Consider the following 27,920-nt stretch of genomic DNA (forward strand, 5'->3'; position numbering starts at 1 on the left):
TGAATTGGGTATGATGTTCTGAGCACTACCTGATAACACAGCCTTGTCAATTGAGGGCCTCAATTCAACTTTGTGAGGACTGCATGTCTGACTTGTCTGTGTTAAAGAATAATTTTTTAAATGTTGATTTTTAAACATGTTCTTGAATACATATCTACATAATAGTTCTAGGTTTGTCATGTTCAGTACCATGGGCAAGAAAGGGTTTTCAAATGATACCCAACTCAACTTATTTCCAATGCTGCATTATCAAAATGACCAACCATAACACCTGGAGCAGGGAGCTAGGGGACAAGAACATGATGTTCCTTGGAAAGGTAACATGCTAGTATTGGGTCAAAACCCCAACAACATAATTAAAGCTAGGCTTGCAAGGATTCAATTTTTAATTGGTAAATGTCAATTTCACTGTGCACACTCAAACAGACAATAAATATTTCCAGCAATATTAATAGAAATTTACAGATTGGCAAAGTACAAAAAATACTGTTTGAGAATTTATTAAAGTTGATTTAAGGATATTTCCTTTGTATATTTTGACATGCGATGTTGGCAATTTGTGTTTTAACTTTTATAAAGCTTTAACATTTTGAATCTCAACATATAGCGTCATTAAATAATTATTGCCTGACTCCCTTACTGGCTGAGCCGCCCGTAATTTCCCAGAAATGTGAAAACTTAAATCATTAAAGATAAAAAAAATGCTTTAAAATAAATATTGATATTATCCATCAAAATTATATTTTAAAAAGATCAAATCTGCCAAGCCTTGTTAAAGGAAAGGAAATGCAAGAGGCTGTGTGCACTATGGTTATTGTTATAAAGCCAGAGTCATTACCAAGCACTAATGTTGCTGTTTAACCTAGATTTACTGGGTCAGTGACTCTCAGGGTACCGTTTTGAATGCACTAGTGAAAACTATTCACAAGTAACTTGTCAAAAGAAAAATTGTGACATCTACATGAAAAAAGTATTTACCTGTCAGGTAGAATCGTTTCAAGGGCAGAAATGAAGTAAGGAACCACCACATCAATCCCTTTCAGGTCACAGCAGAACAATGGAGGAGAGTTTAGAATAATGCTGGCCAGCACTGGGTGGCAAATGAAATCTGCTATCTGCAAACCCTGAATTAAAAGCATGTAAAATCTGAAAGAGAAAGACAGGATTAAATGGTTTGTACAAAAAGAGCCTTTGCATTAGCAACTAGACTGGTCATTAGTCGATACCTATTTTTAACCTTTTAAATTAAAATACAGACCAAAATTTTTCAATAACCAGGAGCCTACAGTTATGCTCCTGAATCCATATGAAACAAAGGGTGGCATTTTCAAATGCTCCTAAATGACTTAGGAGCACATATCCCATTGACTTCAGACTGCAAACTCTGATGGAGTAATATACCCATATCAAAGCATTTCAAGCTTTGATTTGTGGAAGTTCATATATTGGAAGATGATGTTGGTCACAAATATAGCACAGGTTAGAGTCTTACCAATTTTGTTTAAATTTGTGTTGTTCACACAGTAAGGATGCTAACAAGGCCCCAGTCTTGTCTTTTTCAGCATAGGTAAATATTGTAAGTATGAAATTTCTTAGTAGAATTTCAGATTTTTACATATTTGTTTCTACTAACATTTAGGAAACTAAAGGAAAAAGTACAAAGCATTCTACTTTCCATTTTATATTGCTAAATTAATAATGAGCAACATGCAAATAAAACTCTAAATATAAAAAACCTAATTTGGTTTAAATGACTACTTTTATCCAGCCTGCGATACTTTCTATTGAGTCCTCATGCAAAGGTTTTGGTTTTGCCATTCCTGCTTTTAAAAAAAATATTTCCCTCCCACCTGTTTGTTACGTGAATCTTTCGCAGAATACAAAATGCACAGTGCTCACTTTATGTTATTTTTTATTACAAATATTTGCACTGTAAAAATGATTAACAAAAGAAATAATATTTTTCAATTCACCTCATACAAGTACCATAGTGTTATCTCTTTATCATGAAAGTGCAACTTACAAATGTAGAACTTTTTTGGTATGTAACTGCACTCAAAAAGAAGAAAAAGTAAAACTTTAAAGCCTACACTCAGTCCTACTTCTTCGCTAAGACAAACAAGTTTCTTTACATTTACGAGAGATAATACTGCCCGCTTCTTATTTACAATGTCACCTGAAAGTGAGAACAGGCATTGCAAGGTATTTATGTGCTAGATATGCTAAACATTCGTATGCTTCGGGCACCACTCCAAAGGACATGCTTCCATGCTGATGATGCTCATTAAGAAAATAATGCATTAATTAAATTTGTGACTCAACTCCATGGGGGGAGAATAGTATGTCTCCTGCTCTGTTTTACACATATTTTGCCATATATTACGCATTATAGCAGCCTCAGATAATGACCCAGCACATGTTTGTTTTAAGAACACTTTCACTGCTGATTTGACAAAAATGCAAAGAAGGTACCAATGTGAAATTTCTATAGATAGCTACAGCACTTGAAGCAAGGTTTAAGACTCTGAAGTGCCTTGCAAAATCTGAGAGGGATGAGGCATGAAGCATACTTTCAGGAGTCTTAAAAGAGTAGGACTCTGATGAGGAAACTACAGGACCTGAACCAAACCAAATCAACCTTCTGCTTTTTTCAACATCGGAGTTAGATGCCAAAAATGAATATGCGTTGGTCCGCACTGCTTTGGATTGTTATTGAGCTGAAGCAGTCATCAGCTGGACACATGTCCCCTGGAATGGTGGCTGAAGCATACGGGACATATGAATCTTTAGAGCATCTGGCATGTAAATATCTTGTGACAGTGGTTACAACAGTGTCATGTGAACGCCTGTTCTCACTTCCAGGTGACATTCTAAACAAGAAGTGGGCAGCATTATCTCCTGCAAACGTGAACAAATTGGTTTGTCTGAGCAATTGGCTGAACAGGAAGCAGGACTGAATGGACGTGTAGGCTCTAAAGTTTTACATTGGTTTATTTTTGAATGCAGTTTTTTTTTTTGGACATAATTCTACATTTGTAACTCCAACTTTCATGATAAAGAGATTGCACTACAGTACCTGTATTAGGTGAATTGAAAAATACTATTTCTTTTGTTTTTTACAGTGCAAATATTTGTAACCAAAACTAAATATAAAGTGAGCACTGTACACTTTGTATTCCATATTGTAATTAAAATCAATATATTTGAAAATGTAGAGAACATCCTAAAATATTTAAATAAATGGAATTCTATTACTGTTTAACAGAGCAATTAATCGCATTATTAATTGCTTGATAGCCCTAATCACAATGGTTCTGGAAGAGAACATCTCATGAGATTTCCATATTCAAATTTAAGCCTACGTGGCTTCATTATTGTAAAACTGGAGACCATATAGGAACATCTTTCAATGTCTAATGCACAAATATGCCTTGTGTCTGTGTAGTAAAAAAATTTTAGTCTTATAGTGGACAAGAGAAAAGATTACCATGGAAGAGCCAAATAAAGCCATCAAAAGAAAGGGATATATTCTGCATCCTCAAGAAAACCCCGATATAACTGAGTTGATGAGAGGGGGCAAGAAATCCCCCCTTGATTAAACAGAGGTTCCTAGATGCATCATCTTTAAAGACCAATTATCCATTAATTAGCATTACAAGATTCAGGACCAAACTGGAGGCTGTTTACGCAAAATAAATTAGATTGTCATCACAAAATTGTAGCAATAAAGCAACTGGAAGATATTTTAGTACCGGGATAAGTAAGCTGGCAGTATATCCTCCCCAGTCTTCTTGCTACAAAATATCCTACATAGCATTCCACATGCCTCTGCTCTTCCTGCTTCATAGTTATCAGGAAATTCACTTGCATCAAATGTGGAATTGGAAGTCATGGTGTCTGTGGACATTTGTGATCCTTTCCGACGAAACTCCATGCTAGCTTGGGTTGCTATAGCTGGAAAGAGAAAAAGTAAAAGTTTTCATTGTGTTTTGTCAACATACAAAACAGGCTCATGGGATCCAGGACACAAAGATCACGTCAAATTTAGTGACTATGATGAAGCTGCTAGTTCACTGTATTTGAATCAATGCCTGTATTTAAAAACCTATTTCAGGGTATTTGATTTTTCCCTAACACAGGAGTGATATTAATTCTTCAGACCCTATGTATGGGTATATTCACCCTCAGCATTGTGTACTGAAGAAGAGTACACTTACGCTGAGTATGTGCGCACTGGTGCACATCAGACTAATTCCCTGCCCTGTGCACAAAAAGATCCACCATTCCACTCATCTCACTTCCTGCTCCTCTTCCCCTTTAGAAAATTAGACATTCTAATTTCCCTTGCCATCTCCTAAGATATCTTGTCACTATCTGAAGTTGTTCCATCCCCCTCCCGCCTCCCCAAAAAAACAGACGACTACTTTTATGCTTCCTGACTCCCTGATCTTTTTGATTGCCTCTTGAGTACAGAGCTACTCTGGCCCAGCTTATCCCTCTGGCCTCTACTGTTGAAGCAAGTCATCTGCCTATTTCCAGAAGTCAGGAAGAGGACAGGACCCATATCAGAGTGAAAGGGACGGCTGCGAGAGAGGTGGGATATGTCTGAATGTGTTGAAAGTTGCTGTTGTGATCTGGTCCCTCCACCACACAGTGCCTGTAATTGCCATGGAAATCTTTGAAGTTAGCCAGTCCCGGGTGTCAGCTACCAGAAAACTGGGCAGTTGCCTAGTGGCTACTTCATAGTATTAATGAAAATTTTTAAATACACTCTTCAACATGCCCTACAAACATTTCTAAACTATCAAAATGGCTTTGGATAGCCCCAAGGACCTAAGTGAGGTTGGCCATTCTTTAGCATTGTTTTCTTTTCCTGCAGAATATATCTGTGAGTGACATAACTAATGTAGTTTATGAATTCCTCTTAGAGATATTCCTAGCCCCTATGTCAGTGCCATGTGCACAACATGGAGAAAGCTAGTCACTTTGCTTGCCCCATTATTTCCTCTGGAGTGGCAGCCAAGAAGGATGTACTGAGTACTCCCTGGGCAACAGGAGAGACACTTCCCTGTGGGATCCCCAAAGACTGGAACAGCACATTGCTTGTGATTTTTAGGAAAGGCAATCATGTGCCAGTATTACTTCAAAAACCATACAGGCTGGTTTGGTTTTGTGTAGGAACACATCAGAATTTCACCAGTAACAGACACAATTTAGGGCCTGGGATGCTTGGGGGGGGAGGGGGGAAAAATCACATTTGCAAAGGGTGAGGAGTTTGAAGTCATACAAACAGAAGTCCTGATTATGCTTTGCCAGTTACATTATTTACAAGTTGTATGGAGAGTTAATTTTTAGAAAGTTCCTAACAAAAAAGTCTTTACTCAGTTTTTCTTTTTAAAATTCTTGGTGTAAACTATTTGATGTTTGTTACCTTAAAGATTTTTATGGCATAAGTGGCAAATAAGCACAAATCTTTATGCATCTTCCCATGAGCCATTTTTGTCCTAAATAAGCTATCCAGCAATATAGTATAGTTGGAAAAAAAACACGACATGCACAATGCATACAAATCAAACACTAGGTCTGTATAAAAATAAGCTTTAAGTTAAAAAACAAAAACAAAAACATGGTTAGTGCAAAGTCCTGAAATTCATGACATGATCACAGACTATAGTACATAAATGATGGGACTGATTCAGGCAGATTAATTTGCTTTTGCCAACAATCTTCCCCATTCAAAAAACGTACACACAAAAAATTACTTGTCTTTCCCAAGTAAAAGTGCAAAAGCTACAAGAGACAATGACAATGACATTACAAATAAAAATATGGGATTATGAAAAAAGAAAAAAAAACATGACTGCAATTAAGGAAAAGCTACTGGTTCCTACTTACAAGATTTATAAGAAAGAAGAATTTGGATAAAAGATGCTGCAAGATAATAGAAATAAAATGGAAACAAATCAAAGGACAGCAGTAGTTATAAAATACTTTAAAGATGGTGAAATTGTAATATAAGTTAAGATGCTTTTCGCTTTTTTTAAAAAATAGATTAAAAGCTTTATGACATAGCAAGCTTGTTAAACACATAAGAAATTGGCATTCAGGTCCAAAATTATGGTTTTGAAAGTACCATGCAAAACAATGAACAAAGAAATCTACAAAATACTAATAACGTTCAGTTTTGTTCATATTAATGTACATTTGATCTTTAAATCAATGTATTAACCCATCCCAGCTCAAGCTGTGCTTCTCCTGGACTATGCTGTAAATGAAGCATATTACAGGACTACACTAGCACAGTATCATAAGACTTGCTTACTTGGGGTGAACCCACATGGGAGTGTTACTTACCAGTAATGCTGCTTGCCCCAATTCTCCTCTTTCCCCAACCACAAATTCTTTATACTAAAAGTGTTATGGCTCCAGCTTCCAGGAAGCAAGATGACAAAGAATCCTCAACAAAGGCCAGTATAAATGTACAAGCCTGCTCACTTCCATCTCACTCAAGAAGCTTCCAAAGCAGAAATAATAAACAGGTAGCAGAATAATGACAAAGATTCAACACCTTAGATGCAATTCTCAAGGAAAGGTGGAAAAGAGGGAAAACTTCAAACAATTACCAGAAAGGGAAAAATTACTTACCTTGTAAAAACTGCTTCTCTGAATATTTTGGGACAGATCATGAGCTGAGATGCAATCTCTCAGTGTTATTCTGGAAACAAACAGCTGGGAATTCCCACAGCTGGACCCCACCTCCTCACATCACATCCCCCAGAGTAAGGCATATGTTGAGGGCAGAGGGGAGCCAGAAAGGAGCATGGTGTGAGCAAATTCTACTCCGGCAATCCCCAGCTGACAGATGGCTTTTGGAGGATGTTACCAGTCACAATACTGTAGAGCAGACTAGGGGATGCTCTATAGCATACTGGGATCAGTGAGTTGCCACCAGTTCCTTGGTGGCTCACCCTCTCAGCTGCACCTTCCATGGATACACAGCTGAGAATTAGCCCCTCATCCTCCAGGATTCACCTGGTCTTAGCACATTAGCAAGAGATTGGTGTAACTCCTGTAGTTCATGGTTTTTTGTCCTGTGAAGGCAGTAGAGCACATTCCCAAGTCTCTCTACTGGCTGTCATGTGCCACCCTGCTGAAAACCAGTACTGCTGACCAAACAACCCACAGTTCCTGGAACTGTGAGGGAGAAAAAGGCTTGGGGCATTCTCTCTCTCCCATTATCTCCAAGTATCTAGGTTCTGATCCAAAGACAGTGAAGTCCCTTCTCCAGCTTCCAAACGGAGACTCTAGGCATTGTAATTCAGGCAGGCAGTCTGGGTGATTTGCTATGTTCAGTCCACCTAGAGTGCCTACCCGTGCAAAATAAGCTAATTACTGTCAGTTTGGGGCTTTTGGTCACAATGCTGCATACACTTACTGAGGTGGTGGTGGTTCTCCCTAGGGTGCATCTAATGAATTGGAGTTCGCTACTTCTGACACTCGAGTGTCACTCTGAAGTCTAGCAAGTGGGTGGCCCTGGAAGACGGAGCCTTAACAGGCCTAAGAGCACTGTGTAGCTGAGCTCAGTGCCGGCACACCCATCTTTGTGTTGTGGATCAGGCTACCCACACTCCTGCTAAGCTCAATGATTGGAACTGCACAACTGCAGGGCTTTGTGCCATTGCTTGCAGAGTTAGGGACTCCACCAAGCCTCAGTCCCTCAGTGCACTAGGGGTCTTGGTACTGAATTCCAGGTCATTAGAGGAACACCAAGGAGAACTACTACCATCTCAGTAAGTGTAATCTCACGCCACATTTCTTCCTTGGTTGGGGTGACATTTGCTGGTTGCACTGGACTTGATCGGAAGGCAGGACTAGAGACACAGAAAGATATCCAGTGAGGTGTGTCTGAGAATGGCTGAAGGGTTGGAACAATGGCTGTTGACACATAGCATCTCTACAAAGGGGATCCTTTGCTGGTCAGTCAAGAAGGAACTGTCTGGAACGGTCAGAGCTGCATATGTATTTCTCTGACATGTGCGACAGTCAGTATGTGGCCTGGTTTACGATGTACCTCTGGAATCCTGCAGAGCTTTTTCTTTTCTTTTCGGGGGGAGTGCGGTGGTGTGGGCATAATTTCCCTTCATTTGCTCATTTCCTCTTCCAGCACCCTACAACATATTCTCTATACGAAGGCTAGCCATTGAGCAAATAGTTGGGTTTTTGGTTCGGTGGATTAAAAAAGGTTCATTTCAAACCAAAAGAAACGGTTACTCACCCTGCGCAGTAACGATGGTTCTTCAAGATGTGTCCCCCTATGGGTGCTCCGCTGTAGGTGTACTTGTGCCCCCTGCACATTTCATCAGACATTTCACATGGCAGTGTTGGTTCAGCCCACGCAGACATATTACTTGGTCTCGTGCTCCACTCTGCTCCACAGCACTGGGCTGGCGAACCACCCTCATCTCGTCTCTACCACGAAGCTCCAGAGCAGAGAACTCTGGCGCACAGGGGAAGGCGGGTGAGTAGTGGAGCACCCATAAAATGGCACATCTTGAAGAATCACAGTTACTGCACAGGATGAGGAACCATTTCTTCTTGAAGTAGTGTCCTTCCGGGTGTGCCTCTCTAGGTGACTACCGAACAGCTCCCTTTAAGGAGGAGGGTGCTTCAGAGTAGAGTCCAATATTGAAGAAAGTAAAGCTGAGCCAAATGCAGCACTGGAAGCAGAGTCATGAGTTATTGCATAGTTCTCAGCAGAGGTATGTACAGAGGCCCAAGTTGTGGCTCTACATATTTCAATAATGGGAACATTTTTCAGAAAGGCTGCTGTGGTAGAAATAGACCTTGTAGAGTGAGTTTGTATGCCCAAGGGAGCTTGGAGACTGCGAGACTGGTAGAAACAAATGCAGTTGGATATCTACTTGGAAAGTCTTTATTTAGAAATTGCAGTCCCTTCTGATCGATCTCCGATCGAGACAAACCATTTGGGAGACTTTTAAAAGATTTAGTCCTGTCAAAATAGAAGGCCAGGACTCTCCTGACATCGTGTGTGCGTGCATATGTATAACAGCACTTCTTCCTTACCCATGTCAGGTTTAAGGTAAGAGACAGGAAAGTGAATAGGCTGGTTAACATGGAACTCCGAAGATACTTTTGGTAAAAACTTGGGGCATGGCTGTAATGTGACCTTAATCTTTGAAAAACATGCCACATGTGCCCCTATTTCCCCAACTTGCCAAGCCAACGTAACGGCTACCTCAAATGCTGTTTTCATCAATAAATGGAGGAGTGAACAGGTAGTCTTTGCTTCAAATGGCGATTCTGTAAGGCCTTTAAGAACCAGACTGAGGTCCCAACCCAGAGTAGGACATTTGGCTGGCAGGAAGAGATTTCCAAGTTCCCTGAGGAATATCATGGTTGTTGGGTGAGGAAATACAAAATAACCCCCTTTAAGGGACAGAAAGCCAGGTGGCTTCCAGGTGAACCCTAATGGAGCTCAGCAACAGACCCAAGTGTTTCAGTTCTTGGATGCAGTCTAATATATCTGACAGCAATGAGGTTGTTGGTGGAATGCATTTGAGGTCACACCAGCAGCCAAATCTTGTCCTTTTTTTCAAGTAAGTAGCAAACAGACAGCTTCTGCTGTGTAACAGCACTATTTCCTCTGCATAGGTTGTTTCTAATCCCATGAATCATCAACCAGCTATGCGTTGAGACAAAGAACACAGACTAGGGTGAAGAATCTGCCCACCTTCCTGGGAGAGACTATATGGGGTTGTCCGGAAAGTGATCAGTGAGCAAGTGGCCAGCTGTCTAAAGTAAGGAAACCATGTCTGTCTGGGCCAGATTGGAACGATTAGAAAACTCTGGCTTTGTCCTTCTTTAGGGGAGTCGGAGGGAACGCATACAGTAGACCCAAAAAGACACTGAAGGTGAAAGGCATCCCCCAAGGATCGGTAACCCAGCCTGCCTCTGGAGCAGAGCTGAGCACATTTCTTGTTTGTGGCTGTGGCAAACAGGTCTATCCAAAGGGTGCCCCATTGCCAAAAGTACAATGAATCTATTTCCCACTTGCAATCTTGAAATAAAAGTGCCTGCTAAGCGTATCCATGGTCACACTCTGAGCTCCCAGAAGGTAAGCTGTTGTGATGACTAACTGATTGCATATGCACCAATTCCAAAATTTGACAGCTTTGATGCAGAGGTAAGGGGCTCTTGCCCTCCTGGTTGGTTGGTATAAAACATGCATGACATGTCCATCCATCATGACCTTTATGTGTTTGCCACCATCAGTGGTAGAAATTGCAGAAAAATATATCGGACAGCCCTAACCTTTGAAACGTCCCTTGGGGAAGATGAGAGGCCGAAAGGGAGCACCCTGTACTGAAAATGGCCACAACCGACAATAAAATATAGGAACCTTTTGAGAGATGGGTGGATCGCTATACGGAAATATGCGTCTTGAAGGATGAGGGCTAAGAACCAGTCCTCTTGATCCAGTGATGGAATTATTGCTGCAAGTGTTACCATTCTGAATTTCACAAAAGGTGTCGAGTAGCCTTAAATCTAGGCTGGGTCTCCAACTGCCTCTCTTTTTTGGAACCAGGAAGTACCTGGAATAAACCCCTTCTCTCTGTTCTGCCTGGGAACAGGTTCTATAGCACCCAAGAGTAGAAGAGAGTTGATTTCCTACCTTAGAAAGTGCTCATGAGATGGGTCCCTGAAGAGGGATGGGGAATGGGTGCTGGCAGGCAGAAGAGAAGTAAAGTGGATGGTACCCTTTGGGAACCTAATCTCCAAAATACATTTTTCACATTGATAGACTCAAAAGCCCACTGGAAGTGGTAAAGACAGATGCCAAAAAGGGAGGAAGGCAGGTGAATCATTGCAGTGAATAGGGATAGTAGCTCAGGACCTCAACCACCCCATCAAAATTGGTGCTTAGAGGTGGAAGTGTGTGAGATCAAACGCTGGGAAGCAGGACAGGATCTCTGCCCTGTCTGAGACTTACTAGACTCTCTTGTGAGCAGGTTATAGATCCCCAGAGAATACAAAGTGGCCCCTGGAGTCCTTTAACGTGTACAAAGATTCATCTGTGCTGTCAAAACAGTTAAGTGCCATCAAAAGAAAGGTCTTCAACCATATTCTGGACCTCCTTTGGAAATCCCGTGAGCTGAAGCCATGAGGCCCTCCTCACAACTACTATCATAGAAATCAGAGTGGGAGTATCAGCAGCATCAAAAGAGGCCTCGAGAGATGTTCTGGCGAGCAGCTAGCATTCTGCAATAGCTCTCTATGTTCTGCTTGTAGATGCTCAATAAAAGGAGATTATCTTAGTAGAATTTGTATGATTGTACTTTGCCATCAATGCCTGGTAGTTGCTGATTCTGAATTGTAAAGCAGCTGGTGAGTATGATTTTCTATCAAACAGGTCAAGGTGCTTATGATCTTTATATAGTGGTGCTGCTTTCCATGTTTATTAACTGCCTCAACCACCAAGGATTTAGGGAAGGTATGAGAAAATAAAAATTCTGAGTCCTTAGAATAGACACGTTTCTAATCTGTTCTCTTGCACATGGGCAGAATTGTGGCTCGGGTGTGCCAGATAATGGAGCCCCTCTGAACCCTGCAAAGGTTAACAGACAGGGTAATGCGGGCAGATGAAGCTGTATGAAAGATGTCAAGAAGCTTATGATGTGATTCTTTAATGTTCTCAAGAGAGATCTGCAAAGAACCCACAACTCTCTTGACAAGATCCTGAAACTGCTTAAAATCATCAGCCAGAGATGTTAGAGGTGGCATAACCGCTTTATCCATGGATGATGAGGAGGAGGAGTTGTTGGCTGATGGAGAGACATCTATCAGCCATCGTTTCCTGTTCCTCAATGGTTTCTTCCTGAGGTTCTGGTCTCCTAGAGAGGAAGCGTGATGAAAGTGGTCTCTCTCGGTCAGGTGTTCAAAGCACTAGAGAACTGCTGGAGAAAGACCGCTGGGGATCCCAGTATGGCCAAGGGGGTGAGTCATATAGCATGGGTTGAGACATCCATTGGTATGAGTGCTCATACCAACAAGATGGTCGTTGTAGACATCTCTCACAAGTGAGATCAATTTCCTCATACACTCTGGAAAAAAAGCCTCTCTGGGGATGGAGAGGAGAGCCCTGGACAGATATTCGAGAAACCAAGGCATGGCCTTCATCAAAATCTTCCTCTTCCAAATCACTCTGACATGGTGGAGCACTGGAAGAAACATGAGGTAAAACTGTCCATACTGGACAGGTGTTTGGGGATCTCGATCTGGTTTCGGTACCGAAACCAGATCACAGCTGAGCAATGGTGAGCCAGGCATCTCAGACACAGCAAGGTCTTAGGGAAAACTAAACTCCTGTGATACACAGAGTGTCATGGGTACAGTGTTCATGGCCTGAGCCAAAGTAATGGTGGCTGTGGGAGTTGACAGTACAATGAGTCTCTAACGCTCTGAGGGAGTCCAGACGGGCCTGAGTGAACATCTTCAGTATCGAGTGAGCAGAGACACCTCATGGCTTATCGGACACTGATAGTTTTGAAGTCTTTAAGTGCCCTGGTATCTGAAGAACAAGCAGCTTCATAGGTATTGGGTCGAAGACTGATGAGTGGCTGGAGTCATCAGCAACTGCGACTTCTTTGAGGGGGATTCCCTACCTGGAGAACTCAAAGCACGGTCTTCAGATATCTTATGAGATATCTTGGCTCGTCCTCTTAGTGGTCCTCAAGGAGTGGGGCTCAGAGGCAGCAGAGGTAGCCAATTTATTCTGAGACTGGCATACCGGACGGAGGAGTCCCCCTTGCATGAATCAGAGGCGGGGCACAGCAAGCTCCACCATATGTAGTTGAAGTTTGATCTCCCTATTTTCTCTGGCTCTAGATTTTAATTCCACACAGAAGCTGCACTTTTGGGAAACCTGAGTGTCCCCAAGGCAACTGATGCACTGAGAGTGTCTTTCACTGTCTATATTGCAATTTTATAGCCACGCAACCCAAGCCTGCTGACCCGGGCTCTGAGACTTTGTGTCATACGTTTATCATCACAGTGTAGACATACTACAAGAGGCAATCAGATCTCTGTCATTTAACCGGACACAAGGGATATCATCCCATATGCACTAGAGAAATTTAGTCTTAAAAGATAAATTGTCGAGAGGGCTGGGTTAACATCATTACATGTTACTTGACACATGGTCTGGAGAAGTCAGCAGAGCAAAGCTCTATTAAGAAAATAGATTCAGCCATGACTGTAGTACTCAGGGGATATCCTTTCAAGGTCTCCCAAATGCCCAAGAAAAACCTGTTAGCAGCTGACATAGAACAAATGCTTCCCCTCAGTTGTGTAAAGTCAGCCATGATAGCAAGCTGAACAATTACGAAGATCCAATGCATCACCCATCTGGAGTTTCCAAACTGCACAGCTGAAAGTATCTGCTGCCCAGCATGTTGCATAAAAAGTCATACAGAATTCCTCACTGAATTTAAAATCACTGAAGCAGTTACAATGTACAGAGGAGAAATTGATATCTATTGCTGATCAGGTAATTAGCCACCAGCGGCTAATGGGCAGCTCTGCTGACACAAAGACAAACTGGACATCAGACAAGGAACAGTCCCTGGAGTGGGAACCTGCCACGTGGTCTAATTCTAGAGAATGACACACACACAAAACTGACTTTCCCCACAAAACAAGTGCCTGAATCTAGAACAGATCACCTCTCCTTTACCCCAAGACTTCATAAAAGGAAGTTAAGTCTTTTGGGTGCATATTATGAAGCAGTAGATCTTAATACCATCCATCTCTGATAAGAGATGGAAATTTCTAGCCACCTGGAATGCAACTCAGTCCATTGAGTTCCTGCACTAACTGACATAGGACCCCCAAAGCACAAGAATCTTGGCTAGCCAGCAGACAAGTTGCTGCTTCTGAGTCAGAATGCAAGAGACAGGCCTGAGAATGCAGAGTGGCAAAGGATCCTCCTGGGCCATGAGACTCTAGATGTACTCAGAATTATACAGAAGTGGAGTCTCATTAATACTCTTTGCTTGAAGGAAGACACTCCACACATACCCCAAAGCAGAAGCAGACAAAAATGGAGTGTTTGAAAATAACTTATAAGATGTTGCAGGCTATAATCAGCTGTGCAAGGGGCACTATTGTAAGCTTTCCCAATGACAATGAAGATTAATCTGAACTGGCAGAAAAGGGGCAGTGATTGTATTCATTGCGAATGAGGGTCCAAAATCAGAGACACAGAGCCCCTGAAAACAGTGAGGGCTCATTACATTTGGGTTTACCTTGCTAGCTGCTGTGGTGGCTAGTAATCTGTCACTCAAACAAAGACTACAGAGAGCTCTCAGCTCAGGGAGGAGTTTGGAGGCTGGCTGCCTAAACAAGCAGAAAAGTCATGCCATGTTGAAGGAGCCAGATGATCTGTAGGAACAGCTCAGGCTTGCCAAAGGAGGCAGGCTAACCCCAAGCTCCCCTCTGGTCATGAGAAGGTTAGGTGCAAGGGACAGAGTTTTCCTGCTGGATCCTTAGAAGATTCTTTCCTGTTTGACCCAAGAGCTTTCAGCCGTGATCCAGCTGTGGAATCTGTAGGAAAGGTTATTTGCTTGCTGTCCAACCCTCCCCTCCCTTCTTCTCCCCAACACCCACATTTTTCTCATTCTTGCCTTCTCTATGGAACGAGAGAGAGAGAAAGTTAGAGAAAAAAATTAAAGCGGAGTCATGAGGTATGGAGTTCCAGGACAAGGAGACAAAGAACTGAGGGGGAACATTTATGGGTTGGCTCCTTTATACTGGCTATGACTGACAGCTCTTTGCCTCCTTGCTTCATGGAAGACAGAGCCATAAAGACCATCACAAGGAATCTACTGTAGGATGGGAGAAGTGATGTGTCACAAAGTTTAGTAAAGGGATCCTTTTGAAATTGCCTAAGTTCTCAGAATGCACCTTGTTTGTATGGCAACACATACTGTGGTGCTCTCTGGCAGCAGCCTCTCAGCTCGGGTACACAGACTCATAACAGCAGCAGTGTGGATCTTGCTGCACTGGTGGAGGCTTTGACCAGCACCCAAGCTTGGACCCAAAAGGTCAGGGAGGGCAGGGGTCTGAGCTTGGGTGGCAAGCCCAAGCCTCTGCTGGTGCAACAACATCCACACGGCTATTTTTAGTATGCTAGCTCAAGCCCTGCTTACATGAATTTGTCTACTCGGGTTGGGATGGTCTCTCAGCCTTAGCTAGACAGCATTTTATTTATATGGGGCCTACATGCTGAAGCATTCTGGGTGTCTCACACAATACAAATAAGGTAAGTATAGAATTCTGGAAAACAAAAAGGTCTTCAGGATCCTTTTAAAAGGAAAAGTTCTAAGTGTGAGCGTCTGAAGGATTAAGTAAAATTTTAGTGCTTCTAGTGGTAATTTCCCCCCCTTATTTTGGTTACTTCAAAATTCTCTCTATTCCATTCAACAAAGTAGATATAAGTCCTTCAACCATCAGATGGACACAGAAGCATAGCTCTGTGGTGTTACTCATCTATATGATGAGGATGTCTGGCTAACACTCTGCAGCTAAAAGACCTCCTGAGCACTAAAAGTTTTATAAAATAATAATAAAAAAATTAACATTTCTGCACTGATATCACAACAGGCGTGAATTACAACCGATGTAGTTATTTAAGTGCTAGTTCACGTGCAGACAAGTCGTAAGCATACGAGTCATTGCAATGAGCCGAAAGGCAAAGGCCACAAATTATCAATACTGACGCAGAATGAAGAAGAAGAGGGGTTTCAGCAAGCTGGATTAATGTACAGGTGAACAGTCTGTAGGTGGCCAGCACAAAGCAAACTACCTGGACTGCCTGGCTGAGTCATGGAGCTTAGAGTCTTCATTTCACAGGGCAGCAAGCGGAGAAGGGACATTTTACTGACTTCAAGTTCAATACAGAACAGATCAGAATCCAAATGCCTCAACATACCAAAGAGTATGTTCTCCAACTGTTTTGTACTAGAGCTTGAATCTTTACCAGAAGACTCAATTTCCTGAATTGTATTCCTTTTTATATGAAGATGAGGAAAAAAGTTCTCTCACAAGGCATATAGGCAAATTCAAGTAAGAAGCTATGAGGCACAGTGACTAGCATTCAGTTCACGTGAAGGCAAACCACTAGAGCCTCCTAAGAGTATGGCTGTTGTGGCCCTAAGTCCATTTGTATGCAGGAGCTGCCAGGGCCAAACTAGTCCCTCTTGACCTGAAGAAAGATCGATCAGGCAATCTATAACTCTGAAAAGGAAAGGAACTGTATCTTCCTTAGTCTACAGGACTTGGGAGTCTCAAAATCAAAAGGGCTGACCCTGAAAAGGATTTTTATTTTCTGAGTGTTACATTAGCTTTCTCCTTAAACGATATCACGACATAAATAAAGTTGTCCCCCAAGAAGGCATTCCTCCTTGTGGGAATGGGAGAAATGCACAAAGTAGTGAAATCAAGGAATTGCATGGACTGGGTCAGACTTCCAAATTCAGGAGGTTTCTGCTCACAAACCAAACCTCTACCTTCCAAGCCACAGAGAAATAGAACACTATTTTCTGTCTATCTGGGTCTTCATCAGGTGGCCTATCATCATTGTATCTTAAGTGCCTTCTTGCGGGGAATCAGCAGGACATGTCAGGCAAAGGTTGGCCTCTCCCTGTAGGCTCTGGAGAGCATAAAAGAGGGACAGAATTGACTGCAAAGCACTCCATTCATGGGCAAAAAAAAGATTGGGGTTAAAATAGTCTATGCAACTACAGACACAGGTCTGCCTCACCCATCCAGACAGCTATGTCTAACTGCTTGAGACAGGAAACTGCAAAGCATCAGCCAGAAAGCCATGTCCCTCCACTGGGGCACAAATATTACCATCTCCCTCTAATGGCATAGGACTTATATCCACTGGCTAGGCTAGCACAGAGCAGCTTTGGAGAATGAAAGATTTACTTCAACCAAGTTACAATTTTTGGACAACGAGATGTTTTAATTAACACCCCCAAACTATTCCTTGGTCTCTCTCTCTCTGTCTCAGATTTACTGGTACGTAAAAAGTAATTTGGGCGTAAGAACTACTTCTAAAAATCCACGTAGCAAAAGTATTTGTAAGGAAGTGAGTGGAGTAAACGTACAGCTCAGATGTTGTGCACACTGCAATTTTATTTTATTCAAAATTGCTCATACTATATTTATATCTACATCCAGTTCTAAGAGAACACCTGTAAACTTTTAAAATAGTCCAACTTAAGAAACAAATAGACCAAGTTGTAAATTCAGTGTTTAAAGTGATATGAAACCCGTTAATAATAAAGGTATTAGTTTGCTCACCTGTGCATGCAGGTGTGAATTTACTCTTAAATTGTTCAGTTTTCCTAAGCTCAGCCACTTCTCTCTCTCTCTAAATGTGTACTACTGGCTTGATTTTTCAGAGAAACTGAGAACATACATTTCCCACTGAAGTCAAGGGCACCTCTGAAAATCAGGCCTTATACGCCTGACATATGTATTTAGAACAAACACTGCAAAACTCACTGAATAATTATATCATATCAGCTTAACACATCAAAGAATGTATTTTCTGCAGGACAAACATGGAAGCTAGCCAATTTAATTGCTATTGAGTCCCACCTCTAAACCTAAACTTGCTAATACAAACTTCTCCTACCCGGTTATGGATTTGATTTTTTCTTTTTTAAGCCACTAAATCTGACCTATTACTTGAAGAACATGTTGAACAGACCACCACCAATACAGACAGCACTACTTCTACAATATGTCGTATCTCATACAGATCTAGCCATGGAAACCAGGTTCTCTACACTACTGAAAACAAATCTAACAGTTAGGAGGATTGAAAACTACCAGTCTGTTGATGTGGTTAACCATCACTGAAAGGGAATGATTTTGCTTGAGTTTTTCCTTTTGTGAAGATGTAGAAATCCTGTTCTCCCATACTAAGGTCAAGTGAAGTTACAAGATGCAGAACGGCATCTGTAATGATGCTGCCAGTCTTTTCATGTGAATGTATTAAAGCACTGCCATTATAAGAAAAAAAACAAACAACTTTTCTTACTCAAAGTGATGCTTTTCCAAGATACAAAGGGAAACTCCCTCACTACACTGTATTTCTTTTGTTTAATAACAGTCTCCTAGCTGACATAATGGAAACTGCCTGGTTATCTAATTAGTAACATGTGATTTAACAAGTATGTACTAAAGTCTAGGTGATATTTTATTTCTAAGATAAAACCAAACTCAGAAGAGATCTCTGCTGAGCTGCTAGCAAAGGTGCCGGTTTGGGTTAGTTCAGCTGGAAAGGGTTAACCATAATACAGTGCTTTATCAGAGAGCATTCAAATTTATTTATTTATTTTTGATTAAGCAAATATTAATCTTGCAGGTAGGAAATGTCAGTAAGCAAGGAAAGAGTTACATATATTTGGTCAGCAATATTTACCAGTCATGCTGCTGTCTCTATTTATTCCATTATGAAGTTTACAGTGAACAAATGCTGCATCAAATAACCATGATCCAAAGAGGTTCAAGATGCTGTTAACCTTTGGTCTGCGGGGAGCTGGTAGTGGTCGAGGCTCAGAGCTAGTCTGGTTTGGACTAGACAATGGAGAGGTGGATGACGACGGCTGGTGCTGCACTTTTGATGTGTGAACAGTGCTAACCTATTTGAATAAAAGAAAAGTTTCACCCTATTAGAAATTTTTAAGGCAATTTTATATTTCTTTATACACAGAAGCAGAAGAAACCATCAACAAGATCAAACGGAAAAATACTGAAGTACTAAGCATAACATCTTACAGTGCTGGTTTTCATTGTTGCCTTATTCACAGTCACGGCCCGATGCCTTCGGTTATGAGGTGGGGTTGTGTTGATAGCAGTATTCTGTGGCATGCTCAACCTATTTACTGGCGTGGGGGGAGCACTGTCTGACCGGGGTCGTGAAATGCCTGAAGAACAAAATAAAGCTAAACTCAGTGCAAAGTACTTTTAGAGCCCTATGGCATAATCTGTATGACTAGATATTAAGGCATTCTGTAAATCATTAGCATCAAAGATTCCCCCAAACACCACAGAGTTAAAAAAGCATCTATCATTCAGTATTAGTAGAGATTGACAAGCGGTCCAGAAAAGCATTTGAGTTAAATCTACATGACAGACCACTGCTTATCAAAGGTGACCAAACACCCACATAAGCACCTAAGAAAGTGGAGGAGTGAGGGCACCAGACGGTAGAATGGAATGCAGACAGTTTGTAGAAAGCCACATTCTTTCTAGTCATAGGTTCAGAACAACCAATTCACTTTTACTCTACATAGAGAGGTCTGAATGAAACTAACAAAGGACAATCCACTTCACCCTCCACTTCAATTAAAAGCTCCCCCTCCCCCAACATCCGTCTTAGAAAATGTAATGGGAGATCATTGTGGGATAGAGCGCTTAATCTTTGTGGTTTGCAGAGAAACTAATATCTTTAAGGCCAGTCTGAGAAACCAGGATACAAGGCGAAAGTGTGTTTGCAAGATTAGGGAAAAAAAAAAAAAGAAAAAAAGAAAGAAATTAATAGGCTATGGCAGGGCATTTAAGAACGTAAGAACGACCATACTGGGTCAGACTAATGGTCCATCTAGCCCAGTATCCAGTCTTCCAGCACTGGCCAATGCCTCAAAAGAAATGAGCAGAACAGGGCAATCAAGTGATTCATCCCGTCCCAGCATCTGGCAGTCAGAGGCTTAGGGACACCCAGAATATGGGTATGCATCCCTAACCATCCTTGCTTATATTGATGGACCTATCATCCATGAACTTATGGAATGTTTTTTTGAACCCAGTTATAGTTTTGGCCATCACAACATCCCCTGGCAAAGAGTTCCACACATTGACTGTGCGCTGTGTGAAATACTTCCTTTTGTTGGTTTTAAACCTGCTGCTTACTAATTTTGTTGGGTAACTCCTGGTTCTCGTGTTTTGTGAAGTGGTAAACAACACTTTCTTATTCACTTTCTCCACACAAAAAGAAAAGGAGTACTTGTGGCACCTTAGAGACTAACCAATTTATTTGAGCATGAGCTTTCGTGAGCTACAGCTCACTTCATCGGATGCGATGAAGTGAGCTGTAGCTCACGAAAGCTCATGCTCAAATAAATTGGTTAGTCTCTAAGGTGCCACAAGTACTCCTTTTCTTTTTGCGAATACAGACTAACACGGCTGTTACTCTGAAACCTTTCTCCACACATGCTCTGTGAGGTGCTTAAGTACTGAACCTGTCCAGATACTAATCACAGAAAGTCTACCAATATTTTCAGGACAAAGAGAAAAAGTTTAGTTACCATTATCATAGTTTATTACACATATTTACACTGAATAGTGTTAAAAAAAAAAAAAAAAAGGAAATCAGGTGGGTAATCTAAGGCTCCATGCCCGCAGAGGAATGGAAGAATGTAAAAAGAAAGCTATAAAGAAGCAATATTGCATATCTGAAACAAACATTTGTAGTTAGCCCATCAGCTTCTGCTCCCAATCCCAAAGTGACAACCCTGTCTTCTGCTGGGTACAGCATTCCAGGCTGTGATACATAACTGGAAGCAGGGAGCTGCAGTTGGTCCTTATTCACTTTCACCCCTCACCTTTCATTGTAAGGTCTCTCTGACACTACTGGACAAAGCAGTTTTGCTAATTAGTTATTAGGTAGCAACAAAAGTCTCAAGACCAGCCTCCCAATCTAAGGCAGGAGTTAGCCAGCCCAAAGTCTGTTTTTCCCACCTGGGGAGAATCAAATATGTGGGAGCCAACTTAGAAATGCACAATCAAGCACTATATTTTAAAGATTCATCCCTTTGTAAACATTTATACCAGTGAAGCTTCTTTTAGAGATTAAAATGTAAATTCTATGTCTGCACTGTTCAACAACTTACAATAAGTTTGCTGTGTAGAAGGTCACTAATCTATTATTTAGAAGGCAGTACCACGTTATTAATAGACATTTTTATCAAACTGCTGAATTATAAATTCTTCACATGTAATGTATTAAAAATAAAATCAGCGCCAGGACATTTCCTATATCAGGGCAGGAAAACAGTGCAGAGAGTCAGGAATGCAAGACTTGGCAACATTACATAGCCCCGTACAAACTGAGGAGGGCAGTACGTTATATTTATTTTCCAGTACTTTTACCATGAAAATTCATCCCGAACACAATACGTACTTCAAACTCTTAGTCACTGAGTAATGTATCAAGAGTATATTCAAAGTATATATGAATCTAAGCAAATTCAAAAGCTTAACCAATGTAAAACTGAAAGGCCAGTGGCAGTTAGCCAATGTGTAACATGACACCTCTGCACTTCTGCCTGCACTGGTGCAACATGTAGCACAATACACGAAGCAAATACGATTTACACCGTGTTGAGAGGATTATTAATTTTGTAATTACAAAGAAGCAGTATTCTGTGTTAAACTCACTCAAACGTTCAGTTTGAACTTTATGCTTGATAGCAGTAAAACAAATGGTTTGAAGGGACACCATTGGCAGGAACCCAGGAGCAGGATTAACCTTGTTTTTTTCCTATAAATGACTAAGGGCACCTCTTTCATACCGGAACAAACTTGAAAGGAGTCTATATACAAAGTGAAAGTGGCTTGGAGCACTCTGTGTTCCTCACCAGAACTAAACCTATTTTTGATTTGAAGAAGTCCACATTCCACAAAACCCAGCTTCTATTAGATCTTGCAGTGAGGTCATAATTCTTCATTTATGATATTCTTAGCATGGTTATTGCAGCACAATTGCAATGTTATGACTTCACTGAAGCTCAGATAAATAGCAGCGATAGTTTAGGGATAAAAATGTTGTAATCCGTAGCAATTCTGAGAAAGTTTATGCAAAATAGACAACATATTGTTAATACAAATATTTTTAAAGTTGATGCATTTGGAAGTTTGTTCCAATGTGAAAGTTTTACTCTATATCTGTTTGCAAAATCACTGCAATTAATGTATAATGTTTTAAACATCAAACACTTCAGAGTTTTGTTTAAAAACAAAAACAATAAAAAACAAAAAACCAGCCCTATGACAAACCACTGGGTAAAAAAATTGGAACAGATTTCAATTTTAGACCTCTTCAAGGCGATAATAAATAGTTAACATTTTTAAGTTGCCATACCATAACAATGTCCTTTTAACAAATTCAAATATTTCCTTATCATACAAAAGATTGAAACAACACTTTTACAAATAATGACAGAATACTGCAGCTTTTACAACTTTGTTTTGTACATCAGTATTAGTTATCAGCCCTTCTGCCCAGATTCTTGCTACCAAAATGAGAGCAACAAGACTTAATACCATATCTGGGTAATCTTTCACACCCACTGTTCGTAAAGGCTGCAACTCCTAGAGAAGAAAGAAATCAATTTGCTGCTTTCTGCAATATACAATAGAAGCATTTAATAAAGCCATTCTTTAGAAAATGAAATATATGCTCATTATGTTTGCAACAAGCAACATCCTAATACAAACAGATTATATTAACATGTAACATTAGTATACTACTAAACAAGTATTACTAGTCAAAAGAATATTAGTTGCTTTATAAAAGCAGTGTGGCAAATACATTTTTTTTTTAATTTGAGGGAACTAAACTGTCCAGGTTCCTTCAAAGGAAGAAATGTAAATTAGGTAGCATTATGTTACAGATTAACTTTTTTCCATGAGCATAGTAGTGATATGTATTTACTCTATAGTCTTCCACAACCGGTTTTATCAGTTCAGACTTCTGGGAGTCAGAACAGATTATTTATTTGTTAATATTAAAAACGTCAGTCAAAAAGCGGAGAACAGGCAATAAGAGCTGAAGTACAATATAGCACACAAAAATCTGAGGAAGTTTTAAGTCTAGATAAATCTTCAGGAAGGTAAGAGGCATAATACCTAATACATCAAAAACTCTACATAAAATTATATCATGTTACCAAACAACATTTTGAAACCTGGAGGCCTAAATTAGACTCCTAAGAGGCACCTAAACAAATGTGGCTTGTTTTTCACCAATGCTGAGCACCTGCAAATCCCATGGACTTCAACGATTATTAAATTTGTATTCCAAGAGCAATACAATCAAAGATCAGTGCTTCATAGTAATAAGCACTGTGCCTTAAAGAGCTTTATAAACTAAATTGTTGGTGCTCAGAACCGCTGAAAAACAAGGCGACTTAGAAGCCTGATTTTGGAGGCCCAGTTTACAAATTTTGGCTGTACTATATTAAGCCCAGCTTTTCAGAACTGTGTACACATTTGTAGGATGATTTAGGCAAATGTAATAACTATGCACACATAACTGGCCAGTTAGAAGTCTCATTTGCCATTTGCAGGTAAATGTGCTGTGAGAACGTGGGCAAAAGCATTAGTTGTGCATGAAAAAACCCAATGCACACAATTCTGAAAATCCAGATCTAAAAAGCATAAACAAAGATTACTTGAAGTCTTGTATTAAATTAGGACAGATGGTGATGTTCTAACTATATACAAATAAGTGGAGAGATTACCTAGGAACGCATCCACTAAACAGCTGATCCCACGCATGGCACGAAAGAATATATGAGGCAGATGTTTAAGGCAGGGATACTGATTCAATTCTTGAGTCATTCCACTCACATTCAGAAACTGCTCCTGAAATTTGGGGGTAGAGCTTATAATGGCTGGGTTACTCAAATCCACTGGATTACTACCAAAAAAAAAAAAAAATAATATTTTAGTGTACTTATAGCAGTTAAAATCTTAACACCCAAATATGCAACCTTTGATAGTCAGACAACGTGTGTAAGTTATGAAAATTTAAAAAGTACACTCAATTTAACATAGCTTGATTTTACAAAACTAATTTCTTTGCGAACACCTTAGATTATAAGAGAATTGTTTGTAGTTATTCTCTCAGCATGGACAATGAAAATCAGTTTCAGGATCTTAATGCTACAACGCTTTGGTTCCTAAGGCTGCAAGAGCATCTTTCAGGTGGTATAATTACAATAAAAAAATCCGTAAAAAGCAGAGAAACATTTCTACTGACCTGAAGTTTTATAAAAAAAAGTTTATAAAAATTATAATCATGGTCAGTGAATGGAGCTACCATCTCAAATTAAACCTGGTGAAGATCCAGAGAATACACTGTAGATAACAATCCTGCAGTTGCAGATGGAGCAGTTTCAGAAAAGGTCTTTTCCATCCAAATTCTGGACTAGCTAACAGTACCCAACACTGGTTAAGAGCCATAGCACTTATTACGAATATTTAAATTGCTGCCATCAGGTTTCAGACTTGCTAAAGAAGACCCACAAAGAAAAAAATGTGTGCCTTTTTCTTTTCTTATGATTGATATAAAACACTTGAAAGCCTGTCGAGGCTGGAAGAGTATGGCAGATGGAGAACTAGCCCAATGGTGACATCAAGAGGACCACGAATGACAGGTGAGCAACTGAAGGGGTGAAGGGGAAAAGGGATTTTTAGTTACTGTTAAAACTAACACCTATATAACTGCAATAACTAGTTAAATAAAAATTTCCTTTAGCTAAAATGTGAAGATAGAACAGCCTTGCCATTCATAAGATATCTTAGTTCACAATGAACTCCTAAAGTTTCTTTAACTAAACCAATGCAGACCAAACCTGACATATTTGCATATTTCTGATAAAAAACAACAAGCAATACACACACTGTAACAACCTTCCAGGTTTTCATCATGGATAAACAGTGACTGACCTTCCGTAACTGCTGTTCTTCAAGACGTGTTGCTCACGTCCATTCCAACATAGCTGTACAGGTGCCACGTGCACCACCACCAGAAAGTTACCCCTCCGCGGTATCTGTCGACTCTGGTGCCCTCTAGAGTCGTGCCCTCATAGCGCCAATATACAGGGGCCTGCCACCCTGCCAATTCCTTCTTGCCGGCTAACTCCGACAGAGGTGCAGGATGCTGGGTTGTGGAATGGACATGAGCAACACATCTCGAAGAACAGTTATGGAAGGCTAGTAACCTTTTTCTCTTCTTTAAGTGCTTGGTCATGTCCGTTACAATGTAGGTGACTCCCAAGCAGTTATACAGGTGGAAGGTTCAGAGTTCATTAGAATGCTGACTAATAGCAAGCCCACATCATCTCTGGCTTGTTGCATGATGGCATAGGGCGACGCGAACATGTGGACTGACAACCAAGTTGCTGCTCTACACATACCCTGATTGGAACTTGTGCCACGAATGCCACCGACAATGCTCGAGCTCTCGTAGAGTGGGCTGTCAACCAAGGAGCTGGAAGCTTTGCTAGGTCATAGCATGAGTGGATACAGAAAGTGATTCATGATGACATTCTCTGGGCCGAGACTGGATGGCCTTTTGTTCTGGCTGTAATGGCTATGGATAGCTGGCCAGTTTTCCTAAAAAGTTTGGTCCTCTACAGAAAAAGCTAGTGCACGCTTCAAATCTCAGTTTGTGTGTGGTTTAGGATAGAAGACTGGCAGAAAGACATCCTGGTTACTATGGAATTGTGAGACCACCTTTGGTAGAAAGGATGGGTGTGGCCACAGCTGTACCTGGTCCTTGAAGGCAACAGTATACACAGTGGCTTGGAGGTAAGAGCCTGGATTTCTGAGACCCTTCTGGCAGAAGTAATGGTGACTAGGAAGGCCACCTTCCAAGACAGATAGAACAGGGAGCATGTTGCCAGTGGTTCAAATAGGGGTCCTGTTAGCCTTGTCAGCACCATATTGAGATACCTGTGGATACAGCCGTTCACTGACTGAGTTTGAGAAGACCGACCTGCCGCCCACCCAAGGGTGAAATGCAGAGATCGCATATAGATGGACCCTTGTGGATGACTGCCGTCAGACACTCCTGCTTTAAGTGAAGCAGGTAATCTAAAATGAAGGGCAGTGATGACTCAGTAGGCAAAACACCCTTCTGCATTGACCAAATCAAGAATCTCTCACTTTGCCAGGTAAGTGGCTCTAGAAGACAGCTTCCTGCTACCCAAGAGCACCTCATGAACCAGCCCTGAGCAAGCCCATTCTGCTGGGCTCAGCCATGGAGCTTCCATGCTGTGAGGTGGAGATATTGGAGGTTTGGGTAACATAGGTGACCGTGATCTTGAAAGATAAGAGTCCAGAAATAGTGGTAGGGTGATTGATGTGTCCATCGAGAGATCTAGGAGGGTGGTGAACCAGTGCTGGTGCAGCCAGGCCAGGGCTATCAGGATCAGCCCTGTCCTATCCCTTCTGACCTTCAGCAGGACCCTGTGTATGAGAGAAGTGGGAAGGAACGTGGCGAAGACCTGATCTGTCCAAGGAAGGAGAAAGGTGTCTGTGAGCGAACCCAAACTGTGGCCTAGGAAGGAGCAGAACTGAAGACATTTCCTGTTGTACTTCATCACGAACAGATCTACCTGGGGAAATCCCTGCGTCTGAAAAACATGGCATCTATGCAAGTGGACCACTCGTGACTGTTGGAAAAGGATCTGCTGAGATGATCCACTCGCTTGTTCTGAGACCCCGAGAGGTAGGAGGCTTTGAGGTTAATGGAATGGGCTATACAGAAATCCCATAGGTGCAGATCCTCCTGACATAGGGGAGAGGAGTGAGCTCTGCCCTGTTTGTTTATGTAAAACATTGCTGTTGTGTTGTCTGTGAGGACAGACATGCAGTTGCCAAGCTTGGCAGGCTAGGCACACCACCCTCAATTCTCTCACATTGGATGTGCAACTCAAGTTCCTCTGGGGACCAGTAGCCTTGAGTCCTGAAGGTCCGTAGGCAGGCCCCCATCCCATCTCCGATGCGTCTGTGACGAGAGACCTTGATGGTGGAGGTCTCAAGAATGGAACTCCTGCACACTCTGTCTCCAGGTCCAAAGGGAGGGTGGAAATCATCAAAATAGGGGAAATGAGACCACCTTGTCCAGGTGATGCCAACTTGGTGTTTATATAGATGCCAACCAAGACTGGAGAGGTCTTAGTTGCAGTCTTGCACATTGCACCACGTAGGTGCATGATGCCATATGCCCCAGAAGCTTTAAGCAGTTTCTTGCTGTGGTGATCCCTCAGGCTCTTTAGGAGTGCCTCTATAGCTCTGAACCGACTTTCTGGGAGAAAATCTCTGGCCTGGTTTGCATGGAGTACCATAAACTGGTAATGTCTGTGGTTTACCACAAATCGTACCTTCTGTGCCCTTGAAAGACAGCAATCTAGAAATATATGTCCTTTAAATCAAGGACAGCCTACCAGTCCCCTGGATCTAGAGATGGATACTGGAGGAGGCCAAGGAGACCATGCGGAACTTCAGTTTCTTCATGAATCTGTTGAGGTTTCACAAATCCAACAATTGTTCTGAGGTCGCTGTGATGCTGTATGGAATATGAGACATTTATAAACACTATTGATACCAATATTATAAAATTGCAAGGAATCTGATCAGATATGCCATGTAAGGTATCAGTGAAAATGTTATGATTTGCCAAGTATGATAATCTTGTTTATATGTTTGTATTACCTTTGTATCATGAGTTAGATATGTAGGATATATCTGTATTTCACACTGGTTCTGTGCATCCAGATGACACCTCAGAGAGACAGGCTAGGCAGTGCTGATGCCTATTTGATGACCCATCAAGGGTCATCATCTGTACAATGAATCCATTGAAAGGAGCCAGGGAATAAACTTTATGAGTCAGCAGGACTTTTAGGGGCATATCTAAGGATAGAGAAGAACTCTGAAGCTTTTCCACATGCTCTGAAGCTTATGTTTGGGACACAGGAAGTACAAGCCACATGGCAAAAGGAATATAAAGGGTAGCTGCATTGTCTCCATTT

The 27,920-nt window shown here is 41.2% G+C and overlaps 1 protein-coding gene across 2 annotated transcripts in view; it reads right to left on the bottom strand.

The window, feature by feature from the left end:
- The window catches only part of RALGAPB (Ral GTPase activating protein non-catalytic subunit beta), a 111,884-nt gene that overhangs the window by 47,446 nt on the left and 36,518 nt on the right, over window positions 1–27,920 (bottom strand). For both annotated transcript variants that reach the window (XM_084645722.1, XM_084645721.1), the window contains exons 7-11: window positions 23,619–23,797; window positions 18,874–19,022; window positions 18,518–18,737; window positions 3,753–3,954; window positions 979–1,146 (exon numbers count right to left, since the gene is read on the bottom strand). In XM_084645722.1, coding sequence (XP_084501848.1) covers window positions 979–1,146; window positions 3,753–3,954; window positions 18,518–18,737; window positions 18,874–19,022; window positions 23,619–23,797 — 918 coding nt within the window. The remainder of the gene's footprint in view (window positions 1–978; window positions 1,147–3,752; window positions 3,955–18,517; window positions 18,738–18,873; window positions 19,023–23,618; window positions 23,798–27,920) is intronic.

This window comes from Lepidochelys olivacea (genome assembly GCF_965140295.1).
Source record: "Lepidochelys olivacea isolate rLepOli2 genome assembly, chromosome: 13".
NCBI classification, from domain to species: Eukaryota; Metazoa; Chordata; order Testudines; family Cheloniidae; genus Lepidochelys; species Lepidochelys olivacea.